Source organism: Chelon labrosus, assembly GCF_963514085.1.
Source record: "Chelon labrosus genome assembly, chromosome: 13".
Classification (NCBI taxonomy): Eukaryota; Metazoa; Chordata; class Actinopteri; order Mugiliformes; family Mugilidae; genus Chelon; species Chelon labrosus.
Genome location: NC_140346.1, coordinates 24,932,706 through 24,946,211, shown reverse-complemented (window position 1 = coordinate 24,946,211; position 13,506 = coordinate 24,932,706). Strand labels below are relative to the sequence as shown.

The 13,506-nt window shown below is 41.8% G+C and overlaps 1 protein-coding gene across 1 annotated transcript in view; it reads left to right on the top strand.

Annotated features, from left to right (window-relative positions):
* Positions 1 to 529: 529 nt before the first annotated feature.
* The window catches only part of cntn5 (contactin 5), a 74,581-nt gene continuing 61,604 nt past the window's right edge, over positions 530 to 13,506 (top strand). Inside the window, exons 1-2 of the mRNA XM_084558308.1 lie at positions 530 to 1,344; positions 12,685 to 12,894. Coding sequence (XP_084414434.1) covers positions 1,203 to 1,344; positions 12,685 to 12,894 — 352 coding nt within the window. The 5' untranslated portion in view covers positions 530 to 1,202. The remainder of the gene's footprint in view (positions 1,345 to 12,684; positions 12,895 to 13,506) is intronic.

Here is a 13,506-nt window from a genome sequence, read left to right as displayed (position 1 = left end):
GAAATCTATGAGTGAAGAAACCATTTCAGAATTTTACCCAATGACACTATCCAATGCAAATGTTAAGATGTATGCGGTATAATTAGAAAAAGGCCATTAATTAGCAAAGATGGTGTTGAGTATGACTTAACTTCAGTGACTTGTGCTGATTGTAATTGGAAATGCAGCTGTATAATTTATCTTCAAAAGGTTTCTCGACCCACTTAGAGCGCACCGCTAATGGAAGTCTTTGTCGCTTAGTTTTATAAGTTTATATGCGCAGTGAGTCTCTTTCCAGCGAGTCGCTGTTGAGTTCTTGTGGGGAAAAGTAACAGATGAGACACGAGGCTCTTGCCAACAACTGACAGTCGAGTTAAATTCCCTTTAATACTCCAAGTACTGACGTTGCTGCCTTGTTGTTTTGAGTTTGGAAAGCTCGGAGATAGTCTCTTATTTGAGGTGTGTTTGGCCATTGCATTTTTAAAAAGTGTTGGTTGCTGCCGTTATTTAAAATGTACAGTGTAAGTTAACATAATAACGTTCTCTGGAATGCAGCATAATCAACCGTGTAGAGAAAGCAAAATGCTCTGTGACGGAAAGATAATTTTGCCTTTGTTCTGGACCCTTCACCTCCGTGCCGGTTGAAGCACAATGGATATTATATGAAGTGCTGTGCCAGAGGAATGCTAATGTCTAGCGCTGATGAAAGGAACACACAGCTTTGCCCATGAAGTCCTTTTACGTACCGCGGCAGAAAATCATACGTTACCCTGCGAGCCCAAGGATGGTGTTGCTTTTCACAAACTCTTCACACTGTGTGTTGGGAGCCTGGGTGTATTCACACCGTATATTTGGAGCATCGGTGTCAGTTCAGCAGCCTTGTTAGCGACGTGGGTCGCAATCTGACTGATTCCATGACGCGTGTTTGATTTCGCTCAGCAGGAAAACATGCAACAGTTGTAAATTATAATGAGAAAGGACGAGCTGTGATCGAGTGAATGCATTTAGTAACTGTATTGGAATGGATAGTAGTGTAACCCACTGTATAATTCAACATAAAACTGTAGGAACCACGTCACGTGTAACTCCTCTGTGAGCCAGATCATATGGTGTGATCATCTCTCGACACTCTAAAGTAAAAGCAGATTTCACTGAGCGTTTTGGATTGACGGCTGTAATGTGCCTCTCTTATTTGATAAACAGGCGCATCCTCTCACCAGCTGATGTTTGTCCTCCCTGTTTGCAGGCGCAGCTTTAATGAAGAAGCAGACCTGCTAACATTCTTGCAGAAGGGACCCTCTTCAACAAGTATGGGGTCGCCATGGAAACCATTTCTCCTCCTGTCTGTCATCAGTGGCCTTTCAGGTGAGAAAATTCAAACGGTCGCGTCGGGAGATAATGGTAAGAAACAGGTGTACAGAACCTTCTTAACCACTGATGTTACGAATGGAAAGAAAAGCAGTGCAGTATGCTCTGAAATCTGCTGTTATGACATAACAGTTGTAAAAAAATATGCAGCTGAGAGAATGGTAATTTGTTGGTCTGAGAGGGGGACACTTTTCACACTTGGACAGGAGGTAGCCACATCTTTGAAATCATGAATCATGCGCTCAAATCGCAGTCTATGTGAAGGTGCCACGTTTCATTCTGTATTCCTACTTGAGTCTCAGATAACTGTTGCACACCTTTTTAATGTTAACGTATGGTATCCATTAACTATCGGACACAGTATTATTGTGCTTTCACTATCATAACACAATCTAAAGAGTGGGCTGATTGCATGTCATATATTACTTGATAAATACTTCCCTACTTAACTTGGAAGGCTAAAACTGGACCTGGATGTTCATAAAAAATACATTTAAAGTGTCTTTCTAGCTTTAGTCACCCAGAGCAACATAAACCTCAACACCTACATCTATTGAGTTTCAGCATTGTGTCTGCACTGGTGTGATGAGCGGTGCGTACACAACTTTAAGTTCCTGGTAAAGTGTCGTTCCTTCGTCGGTCCAGCCCAAGTGTTTGCCTAATGGATTCTGCCCTTTTAACGGTTCTTTCAGCCCACCGGAGGAGGAGGGTTCGTGCTCTCTGTGGCTCTCTCCGAGTCTCGTTTATGGGAGTCAAACGAACAGCGCTGACCTCACTTGTCTGCTTCTTAAACCATACAATTAAATGGAAACAACTGTTTCATCACTTGTGTGCAGGGCCTGTTATTTTCTGAATAAATTGTGCATACTTTTTAGAAGAGAAAGGGCAGATTTTTCTTTATGAGTTAGCTTTAGCACTTTCCACGATAAACTGAAGGTTATTTGTGGTAAGCCAGACTAAATCTATAAAGAAAATGCTTAAACTTACAATTAATAGCTGCAGATTGCATAAGCTGAGCAACCTGCAAAAAAAAAAAAAAAAAAGAAGCATATTTTACAGAGAAGAAATAATTATCTTCCTCTGGTATCATCTCCATTAAATATTACCTGTTTATTTATTTACATTTCCCTTTTTAACAGTACTGCCGTAACCTTGAGCATGCTGGCCTTGTATAAGACAGTCATTCCTGTTCATAGATCTATTCCCGCAGGCCGTATTGTGACTATGTGTATTCATTAATTAACAAAATGTCATTTCTAAAGAACTGTTGTGTATACAGATGTGGTAAAGTGATTAATACGTTGGGTATAAATATTCACATACTTGATATCTAATTTGTTGCACACTTCAGAGGCTTGTACCATTGGCTTGTAATAAATGGATTTACAATGCACCGAGGACCGTAACCTGCGTCTGCAGGGTGACAAATCTTGCTTCTGCAGAGAGAGAGAGAGAGAGGTGGAGTTAGTCTCTTGTGCGAAAAGCATCAGTTGGAAAGCTCTTTCAGCAAGCCAGCATTATAGGGCTCAGTGGTTATCACAAAAACATTGCTCTTAGTAACACTGATAAACAGAGTAATGAGTCATTTACAATAAATGCATCTGTTCTATTTGGGTCAGCCTTCATCTTCACTCTTGGGCTGTGGCAGCAGGGTTAGGAAGCTGACACATGCAGGGCTAAAAAAAAATAAATAAATAAGTAAGAGGAAAGAAAATCTAGTGTTGGAAAAATAAGCAAAGAGATGCAGAAAATGTCCAACATATAATCAGTATTGGGAATACATCAGAGTCCTGTGCAAACAAAGATGGAAAACATCCATTTTCAGAAAATGGTTATATTGCTGTTCCATCAAGTATACACCACGCCAGAAGGTCTGAGATAGTTACCATCCCACCGAGTACACAAAAAAAGCCAACGTGTGGGCTCCCAAACTGCTAGCATTAGCAGTAGCTGGCTAACAAGTGTGGTGTTATTGTTAGTTTAAAGCCCAGCAGCACACAGCCAGGCACGTGTTTTTATTTGCAAAGGCGCTCCGAGCGTTGTTGTCTTCTAATCATAAGCGTTTTAAACTGCTGTCTGCGAAGTGTAATGAGTTCTTCCCTTGGGATTTTGCCAAAAAAAAAAAAAAAATAAATAAATAAATATCCATGAGGGTGTGGAGAACTTTGTGAGAGAAAAGGAACTCTCTTTGATTTACGTGTGCAGCAGTTTGCAAGCTTTTTTTCTCTCTCCGTCGGAAATTGTGTACTCCACTTCAACTTTCAGATGCAATATAAGGAACATTTCAGTCACTTTGAAACTCTCAAAGGACAACATGTCATAACAACATATTGCAGAGTACTGCAATACAATACTCTCTGGCTATAAAGCAGTAAGGTAAAACATTCAAGGCTAACTTCACCTATGATCCACCTTTCTAATAAAACACTCTCAACCTTGCCAACACTGTAGAACTCCATCTCATCTTTGTCTTACTATCCCGTGCTTTCTAATCTTGCTTTAGGCGCTCCGTGGGTCAACATTCAACCTCATATTTGTACCAATTTAGCAGGCCCTGCTGCTTCAGAGATGCAGCAGATGACAAGGCGGCGTGGTGGATATTGGTAGCAAATTGCAGCGCTGACCGTTCAACTTGCGGGTCCTGTGTGGTTTATGAAGCAAGATCTAAGGCACGATGGAGTAAAATTACAGCCAGTGCCTCAAGAGAACACGACGACACCTTCATTATCCGGTTGTCACGTATTGTGCTCCCATCCAATGATAAAGAATTGTTTTCATTTTTAGATTGCAATTTTGCATTAAACTGAAAAAAATAAAATAAAAAAAAGATTACACCACATTATATGCAAAAATATTCATTCATTGGATGACAGTCGGATTGGAGAATGACTCAATCCAAGACACAAAGGGCGTTTCGGCTGCAGAATAGCTGCGAAGTGCATTGACTACTGAAAGCTTTCAGACCAACACAAGCACTTAAGAAATCTCAGAGAAATGTCTCATCTGTCGTGGGTGTCTTGCTGCTTTATGTGAGATAATAGGAAAGGCCGTGGTTGCTGCAGGAGGTGCTGTTGTTGCAATCGCGGACAAAGAAATGGAAGAAATGGATGGAGAACAAACAGCCTCTGCGCCGTGTGCTTGACAATGTATTGGTCTGTTTTTACTGTAAAATGTTAATATCATCGGTGTTTCATAAGGTATTATTGTTCTCCGAAATATATAAGTCGTTCAATTCATAATTTATAATCTCTGCTAAGTTATCTGACAACCTCGCACAATAAAAACACAGTAAAACGCACAATACCTCTCTGCTCACAAGCTGGATGTAGTCTTCAGAGATGTTTGTGTCTGTGTTCTTAACTAAACTCAGAAAAAGAACACAAACAAGCGTGCGACGTGGCTGGAAAGCTCGGGTTTGGTTTAATGAACTGAAAGTCACATTAGAAAATAAACAACTGGGGAGCTTTCTGCTCGTCAAGACTTGAACTAGTTAATTACGTTTATACGCGGAGACGTTGTGTAGTTAAATTGTTACAGTTGAGTCAATCCTGTCCATTGATTTCTGATCTCTGGGATTTGGTCTCTTTGGTGTCTTGGGCACATATAGTTGACATAATTTGCCCTGCCTGCTCATTATAGGTGCCTCAGCCCACTGCTACTACATTGTCTTGTGTTGTCTTACTGCTTTCTGAAATAATTGCCTCTTAGAGTCATGGCTAGTTTCTTTCTCATACGCCTTATTTTTTCCATCTTTACACACTTGTACCCATGTGGAAAAACAAATATATGACCATATATATGGTTTTCTTTAAAACAATACTGTGATTTCAGGCAGAATGTATAGATTTTATGCAACCTCAACCAACTATAGCATTACAAATACTGTTTATTCTATTCAGGTGGTATCTCTGCAAGTCCTATTTACATTACCACATACAAAAACATGCATTGATGATCACAGTATTTCCCTGCATGCATCCCGTTTTGTCCGTTTATCCAGTTCTGGTCTGCATTTCCTTCCTCTATAATGTTTTTTTGTTTTTGTTGAGTGAGCCGTCCGAGAGATACATCACAGTGTAGACAAATGAAATTCTATGGGCACGGCATGAAAACCCTGAAAAGAAGATACACACACCATACATCAGCGCTGACCTCAGGCGGATTGTTGCCCGCGATGACAGGTCTTTACTTTTGTTTGCTTCCTTTCTTCTTCAGCCTTCAGAGCAATTTTTGATTCCATCCATGCATGTTTGTTTTTAATGGACTCTCAGTGGACTCTATCAGCTCTCTGTGAGGAACTCGAATTTCCTGCCATCATCGATCCCCACATTAACGGCTGAGGAAAACAAATTAGAGATGTCCCGATCAAGTTTTTCATGCCTGCAATACGATCTTGATCATTGAATATTGTTTTTTTTTTGTGCATGTTTTTATAAATAAACACAATTACTAGGGATGCACCAAGAAATTTTCGGCCGAAAACCGAAAATGCACTTTCGGGCCATTTTCGGCCGAAAATTTATCGCCGAAACAGGATGTTGTGATGACGCAAGCAACAGCCGCAGCAATTTTCGGTTTTCGATTCTTTCTCAACATCATACATCGATGGAATCAGACAATAAATTCTCATAACAAAACATCGGGGACTCGGGACAATTACATTGCGGTGCATCCCTAACAGTTACCTCCCCTTATGATTATTAAAGGATTTTCTTACTTTTTATTCTCATAGCTCACATGTGCACGGTGCAACTGTATTAAGTACAATAATCTTCAACATCAATCCAATGTAAATCTTAATGCTTGACGGGTGAACAGCTCTGCAATGATGCCCATCTCCAAGCTATCCCTTTAAGATTTTCATTTTTATTTTAGATTGTCATTTTGTTGTGTGGAATAAATAACAGTAAAGAAACTAAGAGTGTAAGAAGACATTAATATCCGGATGGTCTGGATAACCAGCTAACGGAACAGAAATATATTCGAGCTTAGCTTGCACATTGCTGCCACTACTGTGTATTTTTTACACAGCATTATATATTATTTAGTATCCTTATATCTGTTTCTATGTAATGATACTACTGGACACCCAATTTCCCGCTGGATAAATAAAGTATCCATCTATCCATCTATCAAATGCTAATTCCCAATTCTGCTTACACCAGCACTAAACGGCAATCTCTCCTTACTTCTGTATAGTACATCCAGACAGCAGACATGTTTAGTCACATCCTTTAATGTCTGACTGCGAGCTCAGCCCAACTTAATCATTTTAAAAATGCCTTGACTGGCCCCGATCGCTCGATACCGACTGGGACATCCCTAAAACAAATAGGTCAAACCAGTGTTGCGTGTTTTTTTGTTTGTTTGTTTGTTTTTTTTTTACCTGCAGCTCTTATACAATAGTTTACATGTTAGTTGACAGAACTGACGGCTCCGATGTTAAATGTTAAGTGCATTGATTCTGCCTTTGAGGGTTGCTGCTTATTTTTACCCAGCAATTACTTGACTAATGTTGGACCAAGTAGTGGTTTTCCACTTTAGAACAGAACGGCTCTGAGGACTGAGTATGCTTTTAGCGCTCACTACTATCAGAAATATGTCACATTTTAGTAAGAGTGCCGCACTTCAAACTGGTTTTCAATATTATCAGCAGCAGGAGCCACGAGCAGCTGTTCCCAGGGGTGGGACGCCGTCTTTGTCTGTTATAATACTTTTGACACGATGGTTTTTGTAATGGATTATTGACCTACTGTTCCCTGTGAATATTCTGAAAATACTCACTTTGAAGACAGTAGCTCCTCTGCTCTATTTTATTTTCCTGCGTACCTGTCTCCCCTGTCCACTTCTTTTCATTTCCATAGATATTTAAATCACACGGAAGCAGAAATGCCAGCGCAATTAGATTTCTCTAATGTTTAAAAGTGGGTTGGCCGGGCCTGATGTCTGGGGCCGTTTTCTTTCCCCTACCCAACCAGTCCGAAGCTGATTGAAATACAACGTTGCTCGGAGTCTTAAAATGTGGAATGGTAATTCGGCTGGTCCTCAGTTAACTCTGAGGTATCTCAATATTAAAAGTGGGTTGCCGGGAATATAGATGTGAAGTGCTGTATAAGAGATGCATGAAGTCATTTTCACCAAGGGCAAAAGAGTCACACACCAGAAATAGGGTTGTGTGTGTGTGTGCGTGGGGAAGCGAATGAGTATTTGCATGCACTACACAGAGCTGGACCTTGCTATGAATATATTGATGTAAATAAACTGCTGCTGAAAAAATATGTATGGAGCGGCGGTGAAAGGAATGTGTTAACCGCATTTCCCATGAACCCAAATGGCATAGTTAACGCTAGCGCTAGTCATTAGTCACAATCCTGCAGTGACTTTGTGTAGTTAAACTGTACTCAATACAAGAAATGTGAAATCTATTTTTGGTCCCACCATCAGGGAGCGGTGGCCTTCCTCCAACTGGCAGGAGAACCTGGGCTGTGATAGCCTCTACTCACGACTTGAGCAAAAATGGAAATGAAATGCAAAAAAAGAAAAGAAGAAGAAGAAAAGAGTCATTGTTTATTTCCGTGATCATCAGAAGTTGGGCACGGCGTTCAGGTCTTGGCAGTCAGGCTGCTTTGGTGTGTACAGTGATCAACACTCTAATCAGCACCCGGGGATTTTAGGTTTGGCATTTCAGAGTACACAAGTACATACAATAAGCCTGTGTGCTGACGCCAGAGTTGGTGGGCATCTTCGCCTGAAGCCAGTTAGAAAAGTTGGTTGCCACTTGTTTCATATTTTACACGGAGAAAAGACAAATAACCTTTGATTTGGGGGGTTATTTTTATTGTGGTATTACAGTATGTTCCGTCTCCAATGAGGATTTAGTGTTAAAACAGATCATGCCGAATAGAGACTCCCACAGTTCCCATTAGGAGAGGAGACACCATACATCACATCACGCCGCTGCAGTATCATCGTTACTCTGGCAAGGTTGAAGCAACTCGCACAATCCCCACAGTACAGCCAGGATCAGGAAGAAAAGACCGGGTTTTAGCGAGCGGCCCGCTCTGATGGGAGGCGAGGTTGCATATGATGTATGGATTGTTCTATCTGTAATGATATTCCGCTGAATAAATGGTCTCAAGCATAATCAGCTTCAGTCAATATAATCTCCCTGTGAAGGTCTTCATTAATCTTAAAGGCTGTGGCTAATCATGTCCGTCTACTTGAGTCCCCATGAGCGTCTCACCTACTTACTGTATGATATCCTAATTAATTTTTCACTCCGCAGTCCAGAGGCTACAGACGAAACCTCACAGAGACACGTTCTCCTGTGCCGTGTCAACCCGATGACCTAATGCGAGAAGACGAGTTTCCAGTGTTTCCTCAGTCTTTGTTTCCCCAGGTCTCACCTCTGCTCACTTGAAACATGTCATCCTCCTTTAGCCTCACCTCCACCTCTGTTGTTCTCCGTGGCTTGCCTCAAAGCCATAGATGTGTCCTCAGTTGTTCTCAGTAATGACTTACTGTAGACGTCTTTAGCGGTATAGAAAGGTACCCTGCACAGTCTAATAGTCACTCTTATGACAATAGGAACAAAGCGAAGCTAACGTTTGCCTTTTTCTCCTTTGTTCAAGTTTAAAATGGCTCTTGTCACCTTTGTTGATGTTATCGCGAGGCCGGTGTTAAGACCTGAAACGATCGGCGATGACACCGCTCCGGAGCTACCTGAAATACGGCAGGTGCAGCCCTTTCAGCAACAATGAGTGTTTCTGATTTTGCACCTCCTGGAAGATAGGGATCGGCGGGGGGGGGATGTGCAAGGGTCATTGCTTTTATCAGATGAAGTTGACAGCTGACGAGAGCAAGTGCCTATCAGCGTCAGTAGTCAAACAAACAAAAGAGACTTTTCGCGGTACGCTGCATCTGTCAGAACTCAGCCCCGATCTATAGGCGTCCGAGCAAACGGTTATAAAACAAGAGATCGAGTTGAGAACACAAATGGGAATAGTAGACGCTTCAGCTCTGCAAAATATTGATAAATCAAATTAAAAAGCAACCTATTAATTTCATTTATATTCCCTGCTAAGTTATGAGTGCCGAACTGAATGAGAAATGTCAGGAAAATCTATCCAAATGTCCCCAAATGACCGGTTCCTTTGGTCGGAGTCAACCTCGCTGTCAGGAGTCGTTACTGCCTCGCCAGTTTATTACTGCTGGGACACGTAGCTACATCGAGTATAATCCAATACAACAACACTTTCCACCTCTAAAGACATTAAGAGTAATAAACCATGACATCATGTCTGAGCAGGTCGGGATTGTGAAAAACTAAGAGCCGTGTTTTTATTAAAGAATGTCATAATGTGGCTCCAGCACGTTGGTGTCCTCTGCAACTGATTATGTCACGTATGACAAACACACCTTCGCCGTTCTTTACGGCTTTGAATCAATCAGCGTTAGTTTTTGTTCTGTTGTTCTTTTTTGGTCCAGATGACTTCCTCTCTGGTAAGATCAGATATCTTAATAACTACATTTGTATGATTCAGTTGCAAAATAATGCATTTGTTGCTGTATAATCACATTTACAATAACATATTCATCATTGCTAATCACAAATGAAGCCCTCTGAGATCATATCATTTATTACCACAGCAGAAATATGCCCACTGGCTCTGACTTGTGTGACATGTTTACATGTAGATCCTCCAGCTCAGTGAGAGAAATGAGCCATTTGTCCTGACAGCATTTTGAACCTTGACTCAGTGAAGTCCGTGCGACTGTCATCTTTTAACAGGATCAACCTATTTGGTAACGGGCGGCTTCCTCGTCATCACTCACAGCTTTTCTCGACCGCGCCGCAACAGTCACAGCCCAGCTGTCAGTCACAGAGATGACAGAGATTCACACATACATGCGTGCAGCAAACGGGCTAAAGGCCGGTCCGAGGCACGACGGCTCGGTTACGGCTGGAGAGTTTGTAGTGAGCTCTGCGTGAATTTAAAAGAAAATAAATAAATAAATTAAAGCATGAGAATTACTAAGTGTTCGTGTGTCCCGCTGAGCATCCATGTGTGAGCCTCATTACAAATGTGCACTGCAGCCCAGGAATTATTTCCTGGCTGTCTTTTGGGGTTTCTTTGCCCTGGGTCAGGCTTACAGGCTCATGTTGCCAGGCAGCACAGTGGTCACCTTACACCTCAGTAGCTGCACAACCTATGCACCACCGGGTCTGCACACTGATAAGATGCTAGAAAACCAATTGTCCAGCAAAGCCATTGTTCAGCATTGTTTAAATCGATCCATTATCTATTGCTATTTAATGTAATTAGCATTTCTTGTTAAATATGTGTGAAACCTCGTGAACTATGCTAAAAAAGCCAAATTTTATCATCAAAGGTGTAAATTTGGTTTTCAGACGTAGTAAAGGCTCTGCGTGGTCGCGGACATCATCGGTGGGACTGTGGTTTACAGCCCAGTTGAGCTGATTCTCGGCGGGATAAATGACTTAAGTGACTACCAGCCTTCTGCTAATTGCTTTGCTTTTCAATTTTCAGACTCACAATCCCTTTAATTTAAAATGGAGTTCTATATCCTGCTTCTCCCCGGAATATGTAATACAGAAATTGCCCACTCTCCATTTGCAGATAGCAGTATTTTTGCGGCTGACAAGTCCCCAAGGACATCTAATTATTTCTCAGTTTTGTTCACTTCTTTCATAGCACTTTATCATGTTGTGCAAAACACTCCCCCTTTGCAGAACTCTGATTAGACTCTTTCTGCGCTTCAAGCTTCTTGCTGTTTTGCATTTTAGTTTTTAAGCTCTCTATCGTCGCAGCAGCACTGCTCCCGTATCGCCAGACATTTTAGCCGTGTTTTGACTGCACTGTGTAGCCGCTTTTGGGAGTGATGTGCTGCTGATCGGCCGTCATTGAGGAAATAATTCTCTGTGTAATCCTGAGTTGTATCATGTAAATACGGCACTTTGGCGAACTAACGGCGCAGCAAGTGGATTGAATTCCTCAAAAATAAGCTGTAGAAGAATGTGGTGACAGGCGAGACTGCGGCAACTTCTTCAAAAAGCATATTATTGTGTACCTCCGTTGCTTTAAAGAAAGCTCTTTCTCCCCTGTCACTTTTACCATTTCGTTCACTTTGAGACTTTGATGACAGTGATCAGCAGAATGTGCAGGTCCTTTTAAGAGCCACATGCTTTTTTTTTTTATATCGTAAGTGCCTTTATAGACTTATAGAGTTCATCAAGTGGCTGCTACACAGAACTATGAGAGCCAAATGGAAATGACTCCTGGTATTGTCCTAGAATCGGAGAGTAAAATATTTTCGCCAAAGGAGTTCAGGTCTTAACAGGTAATTTTACTCCCTTTTAACAGGAGCCTCTGTGGTGATTTGAAAAAGGAATTGTACTGTTAAGTGGATATTAGCACTCAAAGTGGACTATATTTATACAAAGCTCAACCACGCTGGCTCCGTTTTTCTGCAGAAATCGGTTACATCACATGCCGTACGCTGCGTTTATACATTTTCTATCGCGTAGGATGCTTCTCACCACTCTTTCGCTCTTTCTGAATCGTGATACCTCTTTATTCTGCTGTCTCCACTCCTCCTTCTTCTTTTTTGTGTCGTGTTCTTGTCAGGTAAACACTAGTTTGTTGGAAATAGATGCTGTTCCCCGCTGAATAGAAAACAGACATGAGCTATTCTCTAAAGGCCTTGGTTCCCAATCTGGGGTCCAAGTCCCTTAAAGAGGGTTTTAAACTATTAAACTACCCAGCTCACTATTTTTTGCAGCAGTTGGAGCATCAATATCTATGAATGAAACATGTCTGAGAAACGCAAATGTGTGGATGACTTGTCAGTTTAAAAAAAGAAAGAAAGTAAGATGATTTCTCAAGAGCTACCTTAACTTCGATTTTGTCAAAGGACACGATCGGACTTTGCCAAAGTGGGTTCATTTGTGGCCAGAAGCTAGTTAGTGACAGTTTTGGATCGAATCTCTGAATTAAACATCATGCAGTGCAAAGACACTCTTGATGCTTTTATGTGGGATCTGGTTTCTGTGTGTGTGTGTGTGTGTGTGTGTGTGTGTGTGTTTGTGAGCTGGGGTGCTTTGCTTTTTTTTAGATGTAAGTAATGGGGTCTCCAAGCAAGAAAGGTCGGGAACCACTGCTCTATATTATATTGCTGCGCTGCAATTTAATTTTAGCCTTTGCACATTTTTTTTTTTTTATATATATATATATATATATATCTCCATTTGGACACTGATTAAAGACATTCTCCGAATACGTGTCTGAATATCCCATTTTCTACCCTTTCCTCCAGACTTTGCGAGAGCTGTCGCGGCGCGGCCCGTGTCGTACGCGGCCGTCTTGAGGATGAAACCGGACGGCTCTTCGTCAGTGCTCAACTCGCGCAGCAGACCTCGGCAAAACCACGGCGGTGGGCTGGTGACTTCTGACTGGCCTGCTTTCTCCAGTCACCCCCTGTCAGCCCTGAGTCTGCTCAGCTCTCAGGAGGACTACAGGAGTGAAGGTAAAACTAATGGCGCAGTCAAACCTATAGTTTATTTGCACTCGCCTGAAGTCAAATGGAAAAGTTTTGCTCACTCTAAAGTGCACACTCGCAAACAAACTATACACAAAGGCAAACACGAAGTAATGGGGCAATTTGGGAACATGTCTTTGAGAGTAGGTTTCATCCTCAGCTTTAGCCAGGGATAACGTTTGTGAACACATAATTTACTCACCGTGGTGTTCATTAGTAATGAAAACCTGGAAGAGAAGGTAGAATATGATTACATGTTAAGTGTGTTTCACATTTCTAGCTATCATATATCAGTATCCCTCTCCCAGTGCCTAGTATATTTCCCGCTGTTCGTCCTGGATTACATTCTCAGTCCTGACCAGCTTCCTTGAAGTCACATCATGCGGGACCGAGACCTGAATTTTCAGGCAGTCTTGGCACAGGTGGGTGTCTCCATGTGAGTCCAGATGAAGCGTTCTCACCTGCCGAAATGAACGAGACCAAAAGGGTGGACACTCCAGAGTTTGCCCGAGCTCCTCCTGAACCTGATTGGTGTGAATTCACTCTGCCGTCGGCGAACTCTGGCCGACCGTCTGCCGTCTCCGGGCTCGCGTTGTGTGT